This window comes from Theropithecus gelada, chromosome 2, assembly GCF_003255815.1.
Source record: "Theropithecus gelada isolate Dixy chromosome 2, Tgel_1.0, whole genome shotgun sequence".
NCBI classification, from domain to species: domain Eukaryota; kingdom Metazoa; phylum Chordata; class Mammalia; order Primates; family Cercopithecidae; genus Theropithecus; species Theropithecus gelada.
Window position 1 is genome coordinate 107,217,418 of NC_037669.1, and position 24,510 is coordinate 107,241,927.

The 24,510-nt window shown below is 42.3% G+C and overlaps 1 protein-coding gene across 2 annotated transcripts in view; it reads left to right on the top strand.

Moving 5' to 3' along the window:
• MCF2L2 (MCF.2 cell line derived transforming sequence-like 2) overlaps positions 1-24,510 on the top strand; it is a 251,075-nt gene that overhangs the window by 100,830 nt on the left and 125,735 nt on the right. For both annotated transcript variants that reach the window (XM_025377532.1, XM_025377531.1), the window contains exons 6-9: positions 11,226-11,342; positions 16,367-16,516; positions 23,206-23,330; positions 23,951-24,065. In XM_025377532.1, the coding sequence (XP_025233317.1) occupies positions 11,226-11,342; positions 16,367-16,516; positions 23,206-23,330; positions 23,951-24,065 (507 nt within the window). The remainder of the gene's footprint in view (positions 1-11,225; positions 11,343-16,366; positions 16,517-23,205; positions 23,331-23,950; positions 24,066-24,510) is intronic.

The window sequence follows — 24,510 nt, forward strand, 5'->3', positions numbered from 1 at the left end:
CCTTCTCGGAGTATTGCCTGGAAGCCCACGGTGCTCGTCTGTCCCCTATTGGTGATGTGAATTTTGATCCCCTAGTCAAAGTGTTGTCCACTTTCCCAAATATTAAATAGATTCTTTCCCTCGCAACTAATAATCTTTGCAGAGACACTTTAAGATCATGCAAATATCTGCTCCTCTAAAAAGTCCAATCTCTCTTTAATATCCATCGAAGATTCTTGCCTGAAACAACCTTTATTTATTGGTTGCAAAATAATGGTTTTTCAACTCCAGCACTCTCATCATTTACTAATCAGTAAATGATGGTATTTTACTGTAAGCTACAGCTTTCCCTTCTCCCCTATTTGTATATTATAGTTTTGGATTCTTAGTTTTTCAGTGGTTTGTAATTCATTGCTGCTCTCAATTATTGTGGTGCTCCAGCTGTCCCAGATTTGGCCAGCGGGAACCCCTTCAAGCTGACTCTTGTGTCCTTGTGACATGTCCCTATCATGTTTTTTTTTTTTTTTGGCACTTCCTTACTTTCTGGCCTAATGTGATCATCTAGGCCCCTCTCAGGCATGCTCTGATCCAGCTTTGTTACCAGCCATTTCTCTCAAGAGCCCTGGTTCCTTTTGGTGTTGAAAAGTATTAGAGTCCAAGATCTGGATGCAAGATGTGCTATTACTACTTGGTATCTTTGTTTGTAGGCTCTTTCAGCAGACAGCAGCTGTAAATATATGCATGTATATGCACATATACATGTACATATTTGTAATTACAAATATTCTAGAAATCACAAGTTCATACTGATACCTTAAATTTCAGTCCATGTAAGATGTGTATTTAAGTGAGGGTAAAGTCAAGGGGAGAACAGTATATCCAGTAGATTCCCATTCGGATAAAATAAGAGGGCCATATATATGATTGTGCATAGATCATCTTGAGAAGGATACACAAGATATACAAGAAGCTGGTTAAACTGGTTGCCTTCTGGATCTCCACCTAGATGGCTGGGGGTAAGTGGGAAGGGGGAGGATTTTTCTATTTAGATAGACTTTTTCTGTTCAAATTTATTACTATCTATAAATATTATCCATTCAAAATTAACAAAAAATAGCTTTAATTAAAATTACTCTGAAAGAGGGCCGGACACCATGGCTCACGCCTATAATCCCAACATTTTGGGCGGCTGAGGTGGGCGGATCATCTGAGGTCAGGAGTCCAAGACCAGCCTAGCCAACATGGCAAAACCCTGTCTCTACTAAAAATACAAAAATTAGTCGGGCGTGGTGGCATGCACCTGTAGTCCCAGCTACTTGCGGGGGCTGAGGCAGGAGAATTGCTTGAACCCAGGAGGCAGAGGTTGCAGTGAGCCAAGATCGCACCACTGCACTCCAACCTGGGCGACAGAGCAAGAGCCTGTCTCAATAAATAAATAAATCAATGAATAAATGAATAAATAAATAAATAAAATTACTCTGAAAGAATGGTTAACCCATCTCAGTGAAGACTTGCCATCTTAGACAAGGAATTTTTCTCATTTTTCTCTTTCCTTTCCCACTCTTATTTTCCTTGTTTGGGTTCTGTCTTATATGAATAATCAGATTTCTGAAAATCATTTCTTTTCTACTTTGGGGATTAGCCAAACTCAAAATGAATTTCCCACTCTATTTTAAATACTCATTTTAAAAATACTTGAGTGTTTAAGGAAAATGTAAGGCCTGAGTTCTTTGCTCAGTTTTCCTAACGTGAGTAACTGTTGATGTTTGGAAAGAGATGGAGACCAACAAGAAGCCAATGACTTGTCATCATCCTCATGAGTCCCTTCGTGCCTCCCCTTCAGAAATGAAGAGTCATCAATTCTTCTTGCCACTCAAAAACGTTTGGAATTGGAACTGAGCATTTGACCAAACGTCATGCATATTTCCCTGATTGCACATAAAACACATGTGTTTTATACGTATTATACATATGATCTAGGCATGCTTATATGTACACAGATACATTTGTGACTTATGCCCTCCTTTTCACATGGTGCATCTATACCTAGGAGGGACTGAACATCTACTTTATCTCAATACTCTGACTTTAGCTACCTCTATTTGTGGTAGTGTAGGTTGATTCCCTACCTGTCTTGCTTTTGATTTTAAACCTAAAATCAACTTTTGAAAATGCTCTCAGTCACCCAAACCCTGGGTACATTGAGTAGGGCATTCTTTAATGCAAGTTCACCCCGTAAGTTACTATTTCACCTGAAGCACAAGGTCACACTCCCTGGTAGCGCTGATGCTCCAGAAATGGCAGAGTCTGAAGTCACCAAGCTTGATGAAATCTAACTTCGAAATATATGTTGCCTTCTCAATGACAGTTCAAACTGTCAGTTTGTCTTCTTTATTTTTAAAATGTGGTTGTGATATTAGCACTTTACTTTGTAGCTTCCTAGCCTCTCTTATATTATAACATCTTCCTGGTCATTTCTAGATAGATAATTATATTTTCACATGTTGCGGGGAAAGGAGTTTATTTTGCCTGACTGGTGTAGGAATCAGGTGGGCCAAGGATGTAATTGTAGTCAAGTGACATCCTCCCTCTACCTTTATCTATGGAGGGGAAGTACTTTGATGTAGTAAATGGTTTTGGTTTTTGTTTCGTTTTGTTTGAGACAGTGTCTTGCTCTGTCACCCAGGCTGGAGTGCAGTGGCACCGTCAGGACTCACTGCAGCCTCAACCTCCTGGGCTCAAGTCATCCTCCCACCTTGGCCTCCCAGTAGATGGTTTCTGAGTCCCTGTTGCTGGCCAGGCACTTCCCTATTCTGGAACAGCTGTACTCATAGCAGCCCCACAAAACAGTTAATGTGAAGTCACCAAGGCAGTCTTGTAAAACTCCTGAAGAGGCTATGATCGTGGAAACTGGTTGCTTAAAATGGAGTTTGTGTCACAATACAGGAAATGCTTCTTGTGCAGTTAAAAAACCATGTATTTCTTTGAAATAACGGTTTTAAGCATCTATAGATAAGAACACAAATGTATACAGAAAAGGAAAAGAAACACGACATTTTTAGCTTTTAACAATTGTTCCAAGAATATGCATGTATGGTAAAGTTGGTGGGGCCACATGAAGAGACAGGTTTGGAAGGAAGAAGTTTATTATATTCACATGTCCCAGAGGTCGGGGTCACCTCACACCACATGGGCCACTGGGGAAGCACCAAGCTTTGGTCAGGAGGCAGAAGAAGGAGGCAGAGGAAAGTCTAGGCCAGAGTGTTTACTGGAGTTTCTGCAGGCAAAGCAAGGCAGGATTTAGTACGGACTAGTTAGAATAACTCCTGCAGTCTTTGGGGTATAAGGGTTGTCCCTTTGTTACTTGGTACCTGGCCCTGGGATGACTTAGGGCAAGGTGAACATTGGCCTGGTGTGTGAGAGTTTGATAAGGCGGTGGTTGGGGATTTGGATTTGAGACTGGTTGTTTTGCATATGAAAGACCTGCTCCCAGCTAACCCCTTCACAGTCTCTAAGAAGTGGTTAGCCCTGGGGTGGGGGTGGTGGGGCAGTCTCTTCCTAATCATGGAGGCCACAAATGCTGGAGCCTCAAGAGTACAGAAAATAAGAAAATGTGGCTCATGTAATTGACCTGTGATGACAGGATGCCAGATAGACAAAAACAGAATCCAAGAAAACACAGAAAAAATGTTTTAAGGCCAGTTTTACATGCTCAGTGTGTCCTGTGGGTTTGATGATTAGAATTATTCTGCTTTTTTTCTTCACTATATAGAATATAAAAACTTTCTAAAATTTTCTATCCTGTAAAGATTAAAAGAAGAAAAAAATATGTGGGGAAACTGCCTCTCGTTTATTTTTGAAATTTTTAAATTTACATCAGGTAAAATTCACTCTCTTTGGTGTACAGTTCTATGAAGTTTGACAAATGCACGGCGTTATTCAGTCACCACAATCAAGATACAGAACGGTCTCATCACCACGCAAAACTTCCTCACTGTGCCGCTTTGTAGCCAGCCCCTCTCCCCATCCCTAATCCCTGGCAGCCACTGATTGGCTCTCCATCCTTACAGTTTTACTTTTTGCAGAGAGTGATACAAATGCAATTCCAGCCATGTGCTGCATAACAACGTTTTGGTCAACAATGGACCACATATACAACGATGGTCCCATAAAATTATAAAACTGTATTTTTACTGTACTTTTTTAAATTTTTTTTTTTTTTTTTTTTTTTGAGGCAGAGTCTCACTGTGTCGCCCAGGCTGGAGTGCAGTGGCCTCATCTCAGCTCACTGCAAGCTCCGCCTCTGGGTTCACGCCATTCTCCTGCCTCAGCCTCCCGAGTAGCTGGGACTACAGGCGCCCGCCACCACGCCCGGCTAATTTCTTTTTGTATTTTTAGTAGAAACGGGGTTTCACCGTGTTAGCCAGGATGGTCTCAATCTCCTGACCTAGTGATCCACCCACCTCGGCCTCCCTTTTTTTTTTTTTTGGGGACAGGGTCTTGCTCTGTCACCTGGGCAGGAGTGCAGTGGCGTGATCATGACTCACTGTAACCTCAAACTCTGGGGCTCAAGCTATCCTCCCACCTCAGCCTCTTGAGTAGCTGGGACTACAGGTGCACACTACCATGCCCAGCTGATTTTTTTTTTTTTTAATTTATTTTTTGTAGAGGCAGGGGTTTCCCTGTATTGCCCACGCTGGCCTTAAACTCTTGGGCTCAAACGATCCTCCTGTATCAGCCTCCCAAAGTGTTGGGATTACACACATGAGCCACCGCCCCTGGCCCCTTTTCTATGTTTAGATATGTTTAGATGCAGAAATACTTCCCATTGTGTTATACTTGCCTACAGTATTCAGTGCAGTAACATGCTGTACAAGCAGTTAGCCCAGGAGTGTAGCAGGCTGTACCATCTGGGTTTGTGGAAGTGCACTTTACGACTGAGCAGCAACGAAATTGCCTAATGGCGATTTTCTCAGAATTGATCTCTATCATTAAGTGACATATGACTGTGTATACTGAGTAGCCCTGGAGTCTAACTTCTTTCACGTAGCGTAAAACAGCTGGGGTTCATCCATGTTGCTTGGTATGTCTATAGTTCGTTCCTTTCATTGCTGAATATTATCTCACATTGTAGAGGTGCCAGTTTATCCATTCACCATTCACCAGGAAAAAACAGTTGAGTTGTTTCTAGTTTTTAGGGATTAAGAATAAAGCTGCAGCCAAACATGGTGGCTCACACCTGTAATCCCAAAACTTTGAGAGGCTGAGGTGGGTGGATCACTTGAGTCAGGAGTTTGAGACCAGCCTGGCCAAATTGGTGAAACCCCATCTCTACTAAAAATATAAAAATTAGCTGAGCATGGTGAGGGGTGGATGTAGTCCTGGCTACTTTGGAGGCTGAGGCAGGAGAATTGCTGAGGTGGAGGTTGCAATGAGCTGAGATCATGCCACTGCACTCCAGCCTGGGTGACAGAGCAAGACGCCATCTCAAAAAAAAAAAAAAAAAAAAAAAAAAAGAATAAAGCTGCTATAAACATTCACATACATGTTTTTGCTGGGCCACAGAGTAGGTTTATGTTTAACTTTAAAAGAAACTGCCAAACCGTTTTGGCGAAGTGGCTCTATCATTTTGCATTCCCACCAGCAATGTATGTGAATTCCAGCTACTTCATACTCTTACCACCTTTTCAAAAACGAGGGTATTTTTTTCTAATTAGTCATTTAGTAGGCATGTTGTGGTATCTCACTGTGGTTTTAATTTGCTATTTCCTAATGATTCATGATATTGAGTCTCTTTTCATGTGTTTATTTTCCATCTGTGTATGTTCTTTGGTGATGCTTCTGTTCAAATCTTTTGCCCTTTTTTAATTGGGTTTTTTTTTTTCTCTCATTGTTGGGTTTTGAGAGTTCTTTATATGTTCTGGATATAAGTCACTGTCAGATATATGACTTGCAAATATTTTCTCTGAGTTTTTAGGTTGGATTTTCGTTCTCTAAACAGTGTCTTTTGCAGAGCAAATGTTTAATTTGGATGAAGTCCAGCTTATCAGCTTTTCTTTTATGGGTTATGCTTTTGGTGTGATATCACAGAACTCTTCGCCTAACCCAAAGATTTCTCCTAAAATTTCTCTGAGAAAACACTTTCTCTACTCAGACAACACTTCTGACACCTAATGTGTGGGTTTTTTTTTTTTTTTTTTTTCCCCCACACCAAGCAGTTCTCCAACTGTCTAGACACCAATCAGGTGTTCTACAACTCAATTCAGACACTGAAGTTATCATCAGATCCCACAAGTTAAGGGCTCATTCCCTCAAGACTGTCCCCACTTCAGATGCTAATGCTAATTTTAAGTCTGGGCGTCCTATACTTCTGACCTACCAGCTATGGATTGGGGGGGTTCCGACAGCCTCTTCCTGGGGTTCTATAATTTGCTAGAATGACTCACAGAACTTAGGGAAACACTTTACTTATGTTTACTGGTTTATTATAAAGTATACAACTCAGGAACAGCCAGATGAATGAGATGCATATGGCAAGGTATGTGGGGTGCACAGAGCTTCCCAGCTCTCTCCAGCATACCACCCTTCCAATACCTTGGTGTATTCACCAACATGGGAGCTCCTCAAATCTCCTTGTTCTAGAGTTTTTATAGAGCTTAATCCTCTCCTTCCTAGAGGTCAGTGAGTGGGGCTGAAAATTCCAAACTATAATCACTTGTTTTTTTCTGGAAACCAGCTCTGCCCAGCAGCTATCTAGGGTTCCCAGCCTGAGTCACCTCATTAGTGTAAACTCAGGTGTGACCAAACGGGCCCCTTATAAACAACAAAAGATACTCCTAACACTTAAGACATTATAAGGATTTTAGGAACTCTATACCAGGAACCAGGGATAAAGTCTAAATAAATTTCTTATTATACCACAGTTTTCTTCTACATTTTCTTCCAAGTTTAATGTTTCATGTTTACATCTATGATCCATTTTGAGTTAATTTTCATATAAGATGTGAGATATGTCAGCCTAAATAACAGACAGGGAGAGGCTGTCTAAAAGAAAACAATATTTATTCAGGAATAGGGCATTGAAATGGGAATGTGTGTGTCATAGTAAACTATGTGCTTATTCAGGAAGGTAGAGTGAGACAAAGGTTTTTAAGGGGAACTTGAGGAGCATTACATAATTGTTTTGAGATCATTATTTCTGGCTACAAAGATCAATAACAAGAGTGATGCCAATCGGAAATTGGACAGGCAGTTAAATGTTGCAATGGCCTGTGTGCAAGGCTGTGGTTTTTGAAGTCTTTTGTGATAGTTTTGTTGTCAGGCATACAAGTGTGAGAACCCTTTCTTTGCAGTCTTCCCTGGCCTATTTGTTAGGTTTATTATTTATTTTTTTTTAAGACTCTTGTCACCCAGGTTGGAGCGCAATGGTGCGGTCTTGGCTCACTGCAACCTCCGCCTCCTGGGTTCAAGCGATTCTCCTGCTTCAGCCTCCCGAGTAGATGGGATTACAGGCATGTGCCACCACGCCATGCTAATTTTTGTATTTTTAGTAGAGACAGGGTTTCACCATGTTGGTCAGGCTGATCTGGAACTCCTGACCTCGTGATCTGCCCGCCTCGGCCTCCCAAAATGCTGGGATTACAGGCGTGGATCAGGCTGGTCTGGAACTCCTGACCTCGTGATCTGCCCGCCTCGGCCTCCCAAAATGCTGGGGTTACAGGCGTGAGCTACTGCGCCCGGCCTATTTATTTATTTTTTAATACTAGTGACTCTGTTTTGATTCTGGCTACTTTCATAGGTATGGATGAAGGTTCTTATTTTTACATATGAATGTCCGATTGTTTCAGCACCATTTGTCTAAATAGAATTATTTCTCCATTGAATTACCTTTGCACCTTTGTGAAAAAATCAGATTAGTGTTTGCCGGAGTTCACGGAGGGATGTTGGGGTGGGAGTTGACCGAAAGGTGCGGCACACGGGAGGTCTTTGTGGCGATGGACAGTTTTGCATCTTGCTTGTCTTGGTGGGTACAGGAAACAACATATGTGGGAAAATGACAGAGCTACACATACATTATAAGCATATCAAATTCCTGGTCTTGGTATTGTACTGTAATTATGTAAGATGTAACCATTGAGGGTGGAAGGTGCCTAGGACCTCTCTGTACTGCCTTGGTAACTTCCTATTAATCTATAATTATCTTTGCAACTTCCTGTGAATCTATAATTACTTCGCAGGATAAAAAGGTTTGTGGTTTGTTTTGTTTGTTTGTTTGTTTTTTGAGACAGAGTTTCACTCTCATTGCCTAGGCTGGAGTACAATGGTGTAATCTTGGCTCACTGCAACCTCCGCTTCCCGAATTCAAGCGATTCTTCTGCCTCAGTCTCCCAAGCAGCTGGCATTAAAGGCGCCCGCCACCACGCCCGGCTAATTTTTGTATTTTTAGTAGAGACGGGGTTTTGCCATGTTGGCCAGGCTAGTCTCAAACTCTTGACCACAGGTGATCCGCCCGCCTCCGCCTCTCAAAGTGCTGGGATTACAGGCGTGAGTCACTGTGCCCAGCCTCTTCACAGGATAAAAAGTTAAAAAAATCAATTGATCCTATTTGTGTGGGTCTATCAGGACTTGCTATTTTTTTTTCCATTGATCTATTTGTTCATCCTTGGCCATTACCACACTCTTCTTTACTGTAATTTTATAAGTTTTGAAATTGATAAAACTTACGTGAATCATCGAACTTTTTTCCTCTTTTACAAAATTGTTTTACCTATTCCGTGTCTTTTGCATTTCTTTTTCTTTTTCTTTTTCTTTTTTTTTGAGACAGAGTCTCGCTCTGTCGCCCAGGCTGGAGTGCAGTGGCCGGATCTCGGCTCACTGCAAGCTCTGCCTCCCGGGTTCACGCCATTCTCCTGCCTCAGCCTCCGGTGTACCTGGGACTACAGGCGCCCGCCACCTCGCCCGGCTAGTTTTTTTGTATTTTTTAGTAGAGACGGGGTTTCACCGGGTTAGCCAGGGTGGTCTCCATCTCCTGACCTCTTGATGCGCCCGTCTCGGCCTCCCATTTCTATATGAATTTTAGAATCAGTTTGTTAATTTCTATAAAAAGTCGGCTGGGATTTTGATTATGGAATTGCTTTGACTCTACAGATCAATACTTAACAGTATTGATTCTTCTAATATAATCCTTTGTTTTTAATTTTCACTTTTCGCTTTCAACTTAAAATTCCTCTTGGTCATCTAAAACTTAAGATGAGAAAGCACAGTTTTGGCAAGTGTGGGATATCACACCTCCCTAATGGTACAGAAAATATGCAGCCTAGCAGGATAGGTTTCTGAAACTCCCGACCCTGTGCAAGGTTACTTTTGCCTAATACAATGTTGCACATTGGGTATTTTTTAAAATGTCAATTATTATCATAGTAACTCATATTCCAAGAAGCAAAGTACATTTTTAGCTTGATAATTTCTAACGGCCTGTCCTAAAATTTCTAATTTTAGAAAGAATAAAAACCTTTTAAAAACTCCCATAAGTGGTTTAAAATTTTTAGGCGGGAAAGGCACAGATAGATTCAGGTTTTTATCCATTCTCATATTATAAAGATAAATTTTAAAAGCCCGAACTGTTTTCAGAAGTGGAGGAGCAAGACGTGGGGCCTGACAAGGTTAAGGTGGTGATAGGTAGTAATCAAATCCCACGGAGCCTGAGTCTCTCCAGACCAGGGTCTGTCTTGTTTACAGTATTATCCCTCAGTACCTGGCACTTTTTTTAGTAGTTCAATACATATCTGTTAAAAGAATAAATCAGTTTTATTGCATAATTTTGACCTGGAAACTTTGGGCCACGATTTTTTTTTTTTTTTTTTTTAAGAGATGGGGTCTCGCTTTATTACCCAGTCTGGAGTGCAGTGATGCGATCACAGCTCATTGGAGCCTCAAATTCCTGGGCCCAAGGAGTCCTCCTGCCTCAGCCTCCTGAGTAGCTGGGATTACAAGTGCAAACCACTGCACCTGGCTGGGCTCTAATTTATATTCTCATTCCAAACTGAATTCATTCCTTGACTAATACTTTATAATAATAGAAGAAAGTCCATATTCTTATGTCCTCCGACCGAGAGTTAATTTTCAAAATAATCAACAGGGAGTGAAAAAATATAATGTCACAGTTAAAGGTTTCAAAGATGTGTTTCAGAGATAGGAATGAGGAGGAGTGCTTGTCCCGCTCAGGAGTGAGTAGAGGGTGTGATACAGTCACTGAGTGAGCCAGAACCACACCCAGGCCAGAACTACTACCAAGGAATAGAAAGGGGCAATTTGGGATGCGTCAGCTTTCTCTGCATGTGTGGGTGTTTGCTCATAAGCAGAACTGCTAGTTTATAAACCCCAACGCCCTGTTACCTCCAGATCCCCTCTGTGCAAGCTAAAGTAGGGGCACATCAATATTCTTCATCGGGGCGCATTAGTGTAGTGAGTCTTTTTGATGCATACTCTGTGTGTTTCCCTGTATTCTAATTATATTTTGACATTTACCCAACCACCTTTGATTGGGCTTCTCATGGTAGACTTTCAGGCCATAGCACAACACTTGATTTTGGGGGCTGAAAGTACCTTAGCTTGGGAACTTTTGACTGAAAATTCACATAAAGTGAGGCCTGACTTCTAGGTAGCCTGGAACTGTGCTTCCTGAGCCAAGTCAACATTTCGTCACAGGCTATACCACACTTTAGTATTTCTCATTCAAAAGGGAAAAATGGAAGAGACTTTAAAATATTTCCCTGCTGGATATAGTAACTTTTTTTTTGAGATAGGGTCTTGTTCTGTCACCCAGGCTGGAGTGCCATGGTGCGATCACTGCTCACTGCAACGTTAACCTCCCAGGCCCAAGCAATCCTCCTGACTTAGCCACCTGAGTAGCTGGGGCCACAGGTGCATGCCACCATGCCTGGCTAATTTTTTTTTTTTTTTTAATTTTTCTAGTGATGGGGTCTTGCTATGTTGCTCTGGCTGGTCTCAAACTCCAGGCCTCAAATGATTCTCCCACCTCCACCTTGCAAAGTGCTGAGATTACAGGCATGAGCCACTGTGCTTGGCTGTAACCATTTTTAAATATAAATGCCTGATAAGGCAAGGTTGAAGTATCATTTAAATAATAATAGAATATAAGATATAATTATGATAAGAATAGAACCTAATGAACTCTTATTTAGTGATCAATGAGGAATATATTTAATTATCCTTTTACCTTACAGATTATCATGGTAAACTCTGTCTCTGACCTTCATGGCTACATCGACAAAAGCCAACTGACCCGGGAATTAGGGGGGACTTTGGAATATCGCCACGGACAGTGGGTAAATCACCGCACTGTGAGTACCAGCTTACATGTGCTTTTCACTGTCTCTCCTTGTTTTCCGGAGGGTGGAGTGGCAGAGTTGAACATCGACTGCTGGGAGGTCACCCTGTGACTGCCTGACCTTGGGGTGGTTGGGATTTCTCAGGCACAGGCTGGGGAAGAAGGAGCGTGGAAGGGCAAAGGCTGGGGTTTCTCCTGTTGACCGCGTTACCCTATTGCATCTCTTGGTGTGGGGGTTTTGGGACACTTACCTTCGAATGTACCTGGGAAGTTTCCAGAAACACCAATAGCCTGTTATACCTCAGAGAAACTAATTTACTTCATCTGGGATGGGTCTTAGCCTGCCACAGAACTCCCCAGATGATTCTAAGGTACAGACATATTGACACCCATGAAGTCAGAAGAAGCTACATTTAAATATTATCACCCCTCAGTGACTACTGTAGGTGAGAGGTGGGAGGGGGACAAGGATTGTAGAACTATCGGGTACGATGCTCACTATCTGGGTAACAGGATCAACTGTACCCCAAACCTCGGCATCATGCAGTATACCCATGTAACAAACCTGCACATGTACCCCGGATCTAAAGTCAAAGTCAAAGATGAAACCAGTTTTAAAAAATTGTCACGATAACATATAGTCTATGTCAGGTGAGTTTCTAAGCATTTCTGAGCTTTTTTCCTCCTCTGCTAAAATGGGACTAACACAGTATTGCTCTACAGGGGATAATTTTGCCTGCCTCCTACATTTGTCAATATCTTTCAACTTTTTGTAGTCATAACTTAGTGGGGAAAGTTAACTGGTATCTAGTGGGTCGTCAGGGACTGTGCTGAACACCTTACAATGCTCAAGACAGCCTCCCACAACAAAGCATCATCTGGCCCAAAGTGTGAAGAGCCAATGCTGAGAAACCCTGGACTAACAAAAGCCTCCTGATAGTTTGATGTGGGGAATAAGTGATGTATTATCTGTGAAAGCACCTGCTATATAGTATTTTACTTTTCCCTACCTACTGATATTGGTGATTGTTATGCTAAGTTAGGAGTTTCAGTAATATTGAGATAAACGTGAGATCAAAATTCATTGTCATGGCTTGAATGTTGGTGTCCCCTAAAAATTCACATATCGGAACCCAATGTGATAGCATTAAGAGGAGGGGCCTTTTGGGACATATTAAGTCATGAAGGCTGTGGCATCATAAATGGAGTTAGTGCCCTTGCAAAAGAGATTAAAGGGAGTTGTCATGCCCCCTCTGCCCTGTGAGGGCACAGAAGCCGTCTTTTATGAGAAACAGACCTCTACCAGACACCAAATCTGTTGGGGCCTTGATCTTGAACTTCCCAACTTCCAGAACTGTAACTGTGAGAAATCAATTTCTGTTGCTTATAAATTACCCATTTGTTTTTGTTATAGGCCATCCCTGGCCTAGTATGTAGCCATGGTTTGTGGTTGTGCATGTGCTAAACATTTTTTAGTGAACTTTAAAAAATACAACTAGTATTGAAAGACCAGAGATATTCTTTACATGCCTTTTACGTGTTCTGTGTATATATTTTATATACACACATATACAGTCATGTCTCATTTTATTATGCTTCACATTAATGGGCTTCGCAGATCTGCAGTTTTTTAAAATTGAAGTTTCGTGGCAACTTTGTGTTGAACAACTCTATCAGCACCATTTTTCCAACAGTATGTGCTCACTTCCTGCCTCTCTGACAAATTTTGGCAATTCTTGCAATATTTCAAAGTTTACTATTATTGTTATATTTGTTTCTTTTTCTTTTTCTTTTTTTGAGACAGAGTCTTGCTCTGTCACCCAGACTGGAGTACAATGGTGTGATCTCAGCTCACTGCAACCTCAGACTCCCGGGTTCAAGCAATTCTCCTGCTTCAGCCTCCTGAGTAACTGGGATTACAGGCATGTGCTACCATGCCCAGCTAATTTTTGTATTTTAAGTAGAGACAAGGTTTCACCATGTTGGCCAGGCTGGTCTCGAACTCCTGACCTCAAGTGATCTGCCCACCTCAGCCTCCCAAAGTTCTGGGATTACAGGCGTGAGCCACCATGCCCGGCCAATTGTTATATTTGTAACAGTGACTTGTGGTCAGCAATCTTTGGTGTTACTATTGTAATTGTTTTGGGTGCCGAAAACTGCATTCATATAAGACAATGGACTTAATGGATATATGTTGTGTGTGTTCTGACTGCTCCACCAACTGGTCCTCAGCTGTCTTTCTCCCTCTCCTGGGCCTCCCTACTCTCTAAGACAGAACAATATTGCAATTAGACCAATTAATTACCTTACAATGACCTCTAAGTATTCAAATGAAAGGAAGAATGGCATGTCTCACTTTAAATCAAAAGCTTGTAATGATTAACCTTAATGAGGAAGGCATGTCAAAAGTTGAGATGGGCAGAAAGCTAGGCCTCTTAGCCTAGCCAGTTCACCTAGTTGTGAATGCAAAGATAAAGTTCTTGAAGGAAACTAAAAATGCTACTCCAGCGAATACATGAACGATAAGAAAGCAAATAGCCTTCTTTGCTGATACAGAGAAAGTTTTAGTGGTCTGGGCCTGGATAGAGTATCAAACCACCCACAACATTTCTTTAAGCCAAAGCCTAATCCGGAGCAAGGCCCTAACTCTCTTCAATTCTATTAAGGTTGAGAGAGGTGAAGAAGCTGCAGAAGAAAAGCCTGAAGCTAGCAGGGGTTGGTTTGTGAGGTTTGAGGGAGGAATTCTTCTCTGTAACATACAAGTGCAAGGTGCTGATAGAGAAGCTGCAGCAAGTTATCCAGAAGATCTAGCTAAGATCATTGATGAAAGTGGCTACACTCGGCTGGGCGCGGTGGCTCACGCCTGTAATCCCAGCACTTTGGGAGGCTGAGGCAGGCAGATCACCTGAGCTCAGGAATTCAAGACCAGCCTGGACAACATGGTGAAACCCTGTCTCTACTAAATGTATGAAAAATTAGCTGGGCGTAGTGGCGGTTGCCTGTAATCCCAGCTACTCAGGAGGCTGAGGCAGGAGAATCGCTTGAACTCAGCAGGCAGAAGTTGCAGTGAGCTGAGATCACGCCATTGCACTCTAGCCTGAGCAACAAGAGCAAAACTCCATCTCAAAAAACAAAACAAAACAAAAACAAAAAAAAAGAAAAAATGGCTACACTCAACAACAGATTTTCAATGTAAATGAAACAGCTTTCTATTGGAAGAAGATGCCATCTAAGACTTCCATAACTAAAGAAGAGAAGTGAATGCCTGGCTTCAAAGCTTAAAAGGTCAGGCTGACTCTCTTGTTAGGGGCTAATGCAGCTGGTGACCTTAAATGGAAGCCAATGCTCATTTACCACTCCAAAAATCCTAGGGCCCTTAAGAATGATGCTAAATCTACTCTGCCTGTGCCCTAGAAATAGAACAACAGAGCCTGGATGGCAGCACTTCTGTTTACAGCATGGTTAACTGCATATTTTAAGCCACCTTTTGAGACCTACTGCTTAGACAAAAAGATCCTTTCAAAATATTACTGCTTTTTGGCGATGCACCTGGTCACCTGAGAGCTCTGATGGAGATGTACAAGGAGTTGAATGTTGTTTTCATGCCTGCTAACACAACATCGATTCTGCAGCTTGTGGATCAAAGAGCAATTTCAACTTTCAGTTTTACTATTTAAGAAATACATTTTGTGATGCTATACCTGCCATGTATAGTGATTCCTCTGATTGGTGGGAGTAGAGCAAATTGCAAACCTTCTGGAAAGGATTCATCATTCTGGATGCCTTTAAGAACATTAGTGATTCATGGGAGGAAGTCAAACTATCAATATTAACAGGAGTTTGAGAGAAGCTGATTCCTACCCTCATGGATGACTTTGAGGGGTTCCAGACTTTAGTGGGGGAAGTAACTGCAGGTGTGGTGGAAATAGCAAGAGAACTAGAAGTAGAAGTGGAGCCTGAAGATGTGACTGCATTACTGCAACCTCATGATAAAGCTTGAATGAATGAGGAGCTGTTTTTTACGGATGAGCAAAAAAAGTGATTTCTTCATCTTTCTGGGGATGATGATGTGAACACTGTTGAAATGACAACAAAGGATTTAGAATATTCCATAAACTTAGTCTACAAAGCAGTGGCAGAGTTTGAGAGGATTAACTCCAATTTTGAAAGAAGTTCTATTGTGGGTGAACTGCTATCAAACAGTATTGCATGCTACAGAGAAATCATGAAAGGAAGTCAATTCATGTGACAACTTCATTGTTGTCTTATTTTAAGAAATTGCCACTGCCATTCCAGCCTTCAGCAACCATCACCCTGATCAGTCAGCAGCCCTCCATATTGAGGCAAGACCCTCCAGTGGCAAAAAGATTGTGATTTGATGAAGGCCCAGAAGATTGTTAGCAATTTTTTAACAATAAAGTATTTTTAAATTCAGGTATGTAGAATTTCTGACATAATGCTATTGCACACTTAATAGACTACAGTATACTGTAAACATAATTTCCCTTTGCACTGGGACACAAAAGAATTTTTGCGACTCACTTTATTGTAACATTGGCTTCATTGCAGTAGCCTAGAACCAAACCCACAATATCTCTGAGATTTGCCTGTATATATAACTAGGAATAATATAACCACACATGTACAGTACATATTGTTTTATAAGTGAGGTATATAGATTCTTTTGTGTGTGACAGTGCATTTTATGGGTGTCACCTCTTTGAACGAGAGACTCAGAAAGTTAGAACTCAAAGGAATCTTAAAGATCATGTGGCTCAATCACTTTATTTTATAGATAAATAAACTGACATTCAATGTAAAGAGGTGACTTATCCAAAGTCATTTGGTCAACTAGTAGCAGCACTGAGACTAAAACCAGCCTCTTTTTAATCTCCCTATCAGGATCAGGTCCTCTATACCATTTCCAAAGTCAGGTAATTCACTCATTTTGTCAACGAAATCTGTTGTCTTTCCATCAAGAGAGCATGTTGGTGAATGTTAATCTCTCCACATTGTTATAATTATCTGACCTTCCAGGCCATCGAAAACTTTGCCTTGACCTTGAAGACCACTGCCCAGATGCTGCAGACGTTTGGGGCCTGCCTGGCCACAACAGAGCTGCCCAGAAGCATGCTATCCACCGAAGACCTTCTCATGTCCCACACAAGGCAGCGGGACAAGCTGCAGGTGAGCGGTCAGTGGCCTCTCAGAGGCTAGCGTCTGTGCCAGCAGGTATACCTGCCTCTTGGAGAGAGCTGGGAGCAAAATTAACAGTTAAGCCCTCATTTTCCTTCTTCTTTAGTGACTTGGAAACCACTGATCATCTTAAACCTTCCAGACAGGCAGTTTGTAATGAAGGAAGTATCTTGAGACTGAGTGGTGAGTGAAGGATGGTGGGAAGCAGCACAGAGAAGGGCTTTTCCAGCTTTGTCTGGGTGAGCTGAGGCATGTGAGCACCCTTTCAAGGGTTGCACTCCTGTGATCCTGCTCAGGACAGAGCAAGACAGAACATGCTAAAATTGCAGGGGGTAGGGGCTGGCTTTTGAAATACAAGCTTTCCAGCAGTGGTTGTAAAGTTTTGGGGCAGACTAATAAGCTGACTTACTGCTTCACTTTCTCAGAAGTGTGTCTTTTTATTTGGGGATGAATTTGAGAAAAAGGACTATGGAAGGTGCCCTGACCTGGGTTGAAGGAGAGGCACCTATTAAATGATTCATAAAAGCACGTCAGAACCTGCTGAGGAAAGGGAGCTTGGCAGGTTCTTTTAGTCATGCAGTACAGGGAAATCTTCCTGGGGCTTCTCCCTGGATGAGTGTTGGCACCTTTCTACCTTGAGAAGCACAGACCAATCCCATTATTTCACAGAAGCCCAGTTTTCAATAGGGCAGCAAAATGAGGATTGGACGGTCAGTGTATGTGTCTTGGCCTCATGGAACTTGGGAAGAGTTGAACTGTTGTATCTGTGACCAAAAATTTGCAAAAACGCTTTGCTAGATGGTTGATTTGTTCATTTGTTCAACATTTATTGAGCACCCACCACTACTTGCCAGGAGAACCAAAAAGGCAACCTCAGCGAACACATAGTCTGCTTAGGAGAGTCTCAGAGTCTAGTAATCGAGGCAAATTAATGTTTCCATGTGCCAGGGAACACTGTTAAATTCGGTCTTTAAGGAGGTTGTTATTCAAAAAGAGATGACCGGGAGTGGTGGCTCACATCTGTAATCTCAGCACTTTGGGAGGCCAAGGTGGGTGGATCACCTGAGGTCAGGAGTTCGAGACCAGCCTGGCCAACATGGTGAAACCCCGTCTCTACTAAAAACATAAAAATTAGCCAGGCTTGATGGTGGGCGCCTGTAATCCCAGCTACTCAGGAGGCTGAGGTGAGCGAATTGCTTGAACCTGGGAGGCGGAGGTTGCAGTGAGCCGAGATCTTGCCACTGCACTCTGTCCTGGGCGACAGAGTGAGACTCCATCTCAAAACAACAACAACAATGAAAGAGAAAAATATATTCCAAAGATTACTGTGAATAATCAAAATATCTGGACTGGGCTGGGCCCAGTGGCTCACACCTGTAATCCCAGCACTTTGGGAGGCTGAGGTGGGCATATCACCTGAGCTCAGGAATTTGAGACCAGCCTGGACAACATGGTGAAACTAAAACTCTACTAAAAACACAAAAAGTAGCTGGGCTTGGTGGCAGGCACCTATTATCCCAGCTACTCGGAAGGCTGAGGCAGGAGAATCGCTTGAACCCAGGAGGCAGAGGTTTTGGTGAGCCGAGGTCATGCCACTCCACTCCAGCCTGGGTGACAGAGTGAGACTGTCTCAAAAAACAAACAAACAAACAAAAAAACAAAGCAAATCAAAATCTGGACTGAAATTGTAAAATCCTGATGACATCCTGAAAATTTTCCCTGAAAATGCCTCTGAGAAGCTTGGCCTTTGCTTTTCTAAACCTACTGGCTTAAGTTCACATGATTCTTAGGAGGTGCGAGTTGCAGAAAGCAGGGCCTAGGTGCCTCTGTGAAGTGTGCTAGGAAGGAGTTTGCAGTTGCACAGGCCCTAAGGTGATCCCTGACCAAAAGGAGTCTGCAGAGTGGTCCTGTTGATACAAAGGGGTGTCATGGGAAGGACGCCCAGTGCAGCAAGGACTGTGAAACTGAGCTCTGTGCCTAGGGCTCATGAGCACAGTGCGTTCTTTGCCTCAATCCCTGAAGGGTGTGGAGAGGTCGAAGAGCAGAATCACCAGGATGACAACGTGATCAGTCAGGAAGGTCTCTGGAGAAAAGGTTAAAACATTTGGATTTTAGATAAGGACACATTACTGGGGGGTGAAAACAAGCCAGTCAGGTCTTGCTGTATGTGCTGGTGGCAAGGCAGAGGGGTGGGGACAGGGAAGGCAGATGAGTGGGTGTTCTATATTTCTCTACACAGGCAAAGAGTTCTGCAGAGGTAAACAGGTGGGAAAGAACCAGTTTCCAGGATGGAGTAAGGGGATTTCCTTATGCATGCTAACCAGCTGTTCTCAGAATTAAAACAGGCAGCTCTGAGCAAAGGAGGCTAAGACTTCTCTCAGGTTATGGGGTGGAGCAACCTTGGAGGCCACATAGTTAGAAGTATTATTTGACATTTATACTCTATTATGTTAATTTGGTTAAACACCCCCTATCCAAGCTGTAAGACAAGTGAAAGGAAATTAGAAGGTTCCATTTAATTGGCCTTTTAGTAAAAGAAATGCTTGCATTTATATTCCATGCTACCCTAAAATCATGGTGAAGACCTAAAATTATTTTAAGACAAAATTCTGAAAGTGATTTAATTTGTCCAAGTGTTTACCTTGATTAAGAATATTAAGTGAATTTGGATTTAAAATATTATCATCTTTATTTTACCAAGTAATATTAATTAACATCCTTTAAAAGACAACACAGGCTGGGCACAGTGGCTCAAGCCTATAATCCCAGCACTTTGGGAGGCCGATTGGGGGTGGATCACCTGAGGTCAGGAGTTCGAGACCAGCCTTGCTAACATGGTAAACCCCTGTCTGTACTAAAAATACAAAAATTAGCCGGGCATGGTGGCTGGCGCCTGTAATCCCAGCTACTCGGGAGGGTAAGACAGAAGGATCACTTGAACTCGGGAGGCAGAGGTTGCGGTGAGCCAAAATCACTCCATTACACTCCAGCCTAGGCAACAAGAGTGAAACTCCGTCTCAAAAACAAAACAAAACAAAAAACAAAAAAACCAAACAAACAAAAAATACAGATAATTTCTTAAGGCCTTTTTGTGATTACTGATTATTGTCCCAATTCAAATTTGATTCCTTATCTTGTAGCTTAGAAGCATGAATACCAAAATCATTAAACTAGAGTTACATTTTTCCTCTTTCTTATCCAAAAGTGACTTAAAGAGAGAAATGGTTTATATTAGAAAAAAAGAGGTACTGGCCGGGCACAGTGGCTCACACTTGTAATACCAGCACTTTGGGAGGCCAAGGCAGGTGGATCACGTGAGGTCAAGAGTTTGAGACCAGCCTGACCAACATGGAGAAACCCCATCTCTACTAAAAATACAAAATTACCCGGGCATGGTGGTGCATGCCGTAATCCCAGTTACTCGGGAGGCTGAGGCAGGAGAATCGCTTGAACCTGGGAGGTGGCGGTTGCAGTGAGCCGAGATCACACCACTGCACTCCAGCCTGGGCAATGAGAGTGAAATTCCGTCTCAAAAAAAAAAAAGAAAGAAAAGAAAAAAAGAGATACTGTTTAAACTTGTATTAATAACTTAGTAGTTTTTGTGGTTATTTATGCATATTTTATTTTACCCTTATTGGTCTTTTACCTACCTTTTAATCAAAGATTCTATATGTCATTAAATAATTTCTTTTCCAGCTAGAAGAGTGAAAAACTATTGTAAGATCCATTCTTCAGTACAGTGAACTTTTATAGCTATTTAAATAGCTATAAAAGTTGTAGCATGTGATTTACCGTTTTCTCCCAGCCTGGAGAGGGTTTTTTCCTAAACAGCTAGCACAGCTTCGGGGATTTGGCTTGATGTCTTGAATTCCTTTCTCCTGGATCTTTAAGAGAGATCTTAGGTATACGCGTCTGGTCGCCTCTACAATCAAACAGAATAGGAGAGCTATTGAGTTGGAGAGGTTTTCAGTCTCACTTGCTATTTCTCTAGGGAATTGTTACTATTTTGTTCAAAATAGTCTTCCAGTAGAACCTCTTTTCTTTTGGCCCTTCGGTATATTAAGCCAATCAGTTCACACAGAAAAAAATCTCAAAACATCCACAGTGGAACAATCGTATCAAACTTTTAAGCAAACTGATGACTTTACAAAAGGCTCTTCCCCAGAAACATAAATTCTTTCCCCCAGCCTGAGCCACAGTTTGGGCCTTAATCTATTCTTACAATCAGAGAGTGCTCCCGACTTCAGTAAGTGCTATTTTCTGTCCAAATTGTGGGCACCTTGGGCTTCATACTAAATTTGAAACCTTATTTTCTCTGTGATTTCTCTCTCATCTGAGGGACAGAAAGGAAGAGCAAGTCTTGTAAACACAAGCAGCTTTAGCCTTCCCTGGGAGAGCTGAGCTCCGGATGAATGAAACAAGCAAACAGGACTCAGCTACCTGTGGTTTCTGCTGTGTGCCTTTCCACCCATCAAGGAGAGTCCGAGCAAGTGCTCAGAGCGCATGCACAATGGCACCTCCACCTCGTCTGCCAATTGGATCCTGTTCCAAGGTGGTGGTGGGGCTCCCATTTTCTGAGGAAAGGGAACTTTGGTAGGCAATGAGCTATCTCTCAGTTTACAAGCAGTCCTCACCCTGCCACCAGCAGGACCCTGTCAGCACAGGGAAAAGGAGACTCTACAAAAGGGAGCATGAACTTAAACACATGTTCTGGAAGACAGTGCCCTGAGTTCCTCCAGCCTGAGTGCAGGCAGTAAAAAAATTAAATACCCGAAAAGGTTATTTTCTTTCCATGGAAACTGAAACTCCAGTTTTAGGCTGAGCAACTTCCCCTTACCCTTTCCAAGTACCATAGTTGCTCCATCTTTCCATCTGTGTTCATGACAGATTTTTGTAACCCTACTCAAGTTGACCATGTGGTTGAATCCCAAAGCAGTCACTAGGTCACAATTTTTGCTTGTATCCTTTTTAAACAGTGTAAAGGGGATATACAGCATGTGACATCACTTGTGAAGATTCACCTTCCCTGTCTCACACACTTTCTTCATGCTCTGCCACACTTCGGGTGTATCCCTCTTCCCAGCTTCCCCCTCCAGTGTCTCCTTCTGCCACAACAATATGGCGCTTCTCCTTTAGCCTCTCTACCTTTCTTCCCAACTCTTCTTCATATATGGATGTGTGTGTGTGTGTGTGTGTGTGTGTGTGTGTGTGTGTGTGTGTTGCTGGAAGCTCAGCAGCAGTTAAGAAAATGAGTGGGAAAAGCCACGACCCTCTTTAGTGGGTGGGATGAGGGAATGGCTAAGACACTGACTCAGGAGTACATTTTTTCCATCATATCTAATTTGTCTTTATCCATCTGCAACCTGACTTCTTTTAGGCTGTTAATTAATTTATCCAACCTACAAATATTTCATGAACATTGATGAGATAAGAAATGAGGGCTGACACATGAGAATGGAAAAGAAGAGATATGCCTGATTCCCAGGCAAGAGTGCCAACCACGTGGCTAATGTGGGGCACTATTTGGAGTGGGCAGAGCCAGAGGAGGTGTCCAAAGAACCCTGAAGGGCTAGCTCACAGAAGCCAAGTCCATCATCAGCCAGATCCAGGGCCAGGTTTGAGGATGGGTATGGCCATGTAACCCTTCCAGGGGAAATTCTGGAGTAGGATGGGACACAACAAAAGTATGAGCTTGAGAGGGTCCAGGACTTCTGTGTGATCAGAGTGGGGAAGTCTAAAACTCTTCCCACAGGGAATGAGCTCTAGGCTGTGTGAAGACCACAGAGGTGGCTGGGCCTAGAGGAAGTGATTCAGTGTTTATGTGTGCAGAGGTGATCTCTTGGTTTGTTTTAGAACTATGGGCCTGTTCTAATGCTCAAGGGCATACCAAACCAGCCTCCTCTGACCCAGGAACCAAACCCGTAATTCCCAAGCACAAAATTCTAGGTCAGGCTCTGCCACTTTTGTTTTGCAGCCCGGGCTTTCTTTATGGGTAAGGCTCAGGGCAATGAGAGATGACCTGCACTGTCCAAGGAAAGGACTACAGCTGTTGGCTGAAGGAAGTAACCTTCCACAACTGCATAGCACTAAGTCTTTGTGTTAAAAAAGCAGAATGGGGGGTTGGCTTGGAAGTACGAATCTTTCCATGTTAAACTGAAATTGCTGCCCATATCTGCCAAACTTAAATAATTAAACAAGGCCACAGTTGGTTGGCAGGTGGAGGGAGAGCAGGTGTTTATTGATGAGACCAACCGAAGTATTTTTATGATCAATTAGCAGTTATTACGTTATTATTGCTTGGTAGTTTCTAGCATTCAACATTCAATATCTATCATTTTCTTGTTTCTGGTCACTGTCTTGGATTAAAACTAGGTTGTATTAACTAGTTTTGCTTTTAATTTACAATAGTAGCTTGAGATATACAAAAAGCAGATGTTGATTTTGAAGAGGAAAAATATACTTTTTTTGGTGTATACCCTTTCAGATATTTTGAATTTTGTATCATGTCGGTACGTTACCTATCAAGGATAAGTTAATTGATTAATTTTAAAGCTGCATCTTGACTTCATCAGCATTTAATTTCCTAAATGAAAAATGTACTGATCTACCTCTTCACCCCAATTCTACCAAGAATTTGTTTTTTCTAATTCCTTCTAAGAGAGACTACTTTTATTTTCTAGGATGAGCTGAAATTACTTGGAAAACAGGGGGCCACACTGCTGTCATGCATCCAAGAACCAGCCACCAAATGTCCCAACAGCACACTCAATCTCAATCAACTTGAGAATGTAACTACCATGGAAAGGTGAGTGAGTGAGGTGGAATCTACCTTTTCAGGAGAAAATATATAGAGCTAGATGTTCTGGAGCAACCAAGAACAGATTGGAACAGCCAATATTGGGTCTTGGTGGGGCCAAGGAAGAAGAAGGACATTTGAGACAACAAAGGAAAAAAGATCACATCCATCTGGCATCCACGTATGGAGATCTTTTTATGAGCATTCCATTCCCCGCTCTTCAATGTCTATGACATGCTCCCACCCTAGGATTTTGAGGGAGAGGGTAGTATTTATTGGGCTTCATTTCCAAATAACAGTTTGGCTTGGAGCTGTGCTTTATATTCGTGTGTCTCAGGTAGAAAGAAAGAAGGCATGAAGGTAAGATCAGCTGGAGCACATTCTAAAGCACAGCAGCTGCATCTGAAGTGAAGTTGCTGCCTGCACTGTGGGTGTCCTGATTGGAAAATGAAAGGTGCAAAGCCTGCTGAGCCAGAAGAAAGGCATAGGTGACACATGCTTTCATAATAAGGAGATGGTCGCAATTGATACCACTGACCGAAGACACAGGTGTTCTATCCATAGGCCTATATGGATGCCTGTGGAAATGAATGCTAACCTAACACCACTTTCTCATTCTTTCTTGAAAGGTTATTAATTCAACTGGATGAAACAGAAAAAGCCTTTAGTCAGTTTTGGTCCAGTCATCATTTGAAGCTTAACCAGTGCCTAAAACTGCAGCATTTTGAGCACGATTTTTGTAAGGTATTCTTTTCTTGTTTAATATAACTTTCTTTTCTGCTACTGTGACCTCTGGTTTTCTCTCCCTCCTCACTCTTTGGTATGGGGTTTCCCTCTTTTCCCTAATCCAGCTTTCTGCTTATCTCCTTGCTTCTTTACAGACCACCCCCTCCAACCTCCTTCTCACTTTTTCAGTGGAGTAAAGGTGTTCTAGAATCCCATTTTCCTGTTGCGGTACATGGCATTTCAGCGATGGTTTATCTTGCTTTTTTTTTTTTTTTTTTTGAAACAGGGTCTTATTCTGTCACTCCGGCCAGAGTGCAGTGGTGCGACCATGGCTCACTGCAGCTTTGATCTTCTGGGCTCAAGCTGTCCTCCCACCTCAGCCTCCCAAGTAGCTGGAACTACAGGCAATGCCCCACCATCACACTAGATAATTTTTTTTTTTTTTGAGACGGAGTCTCACTCT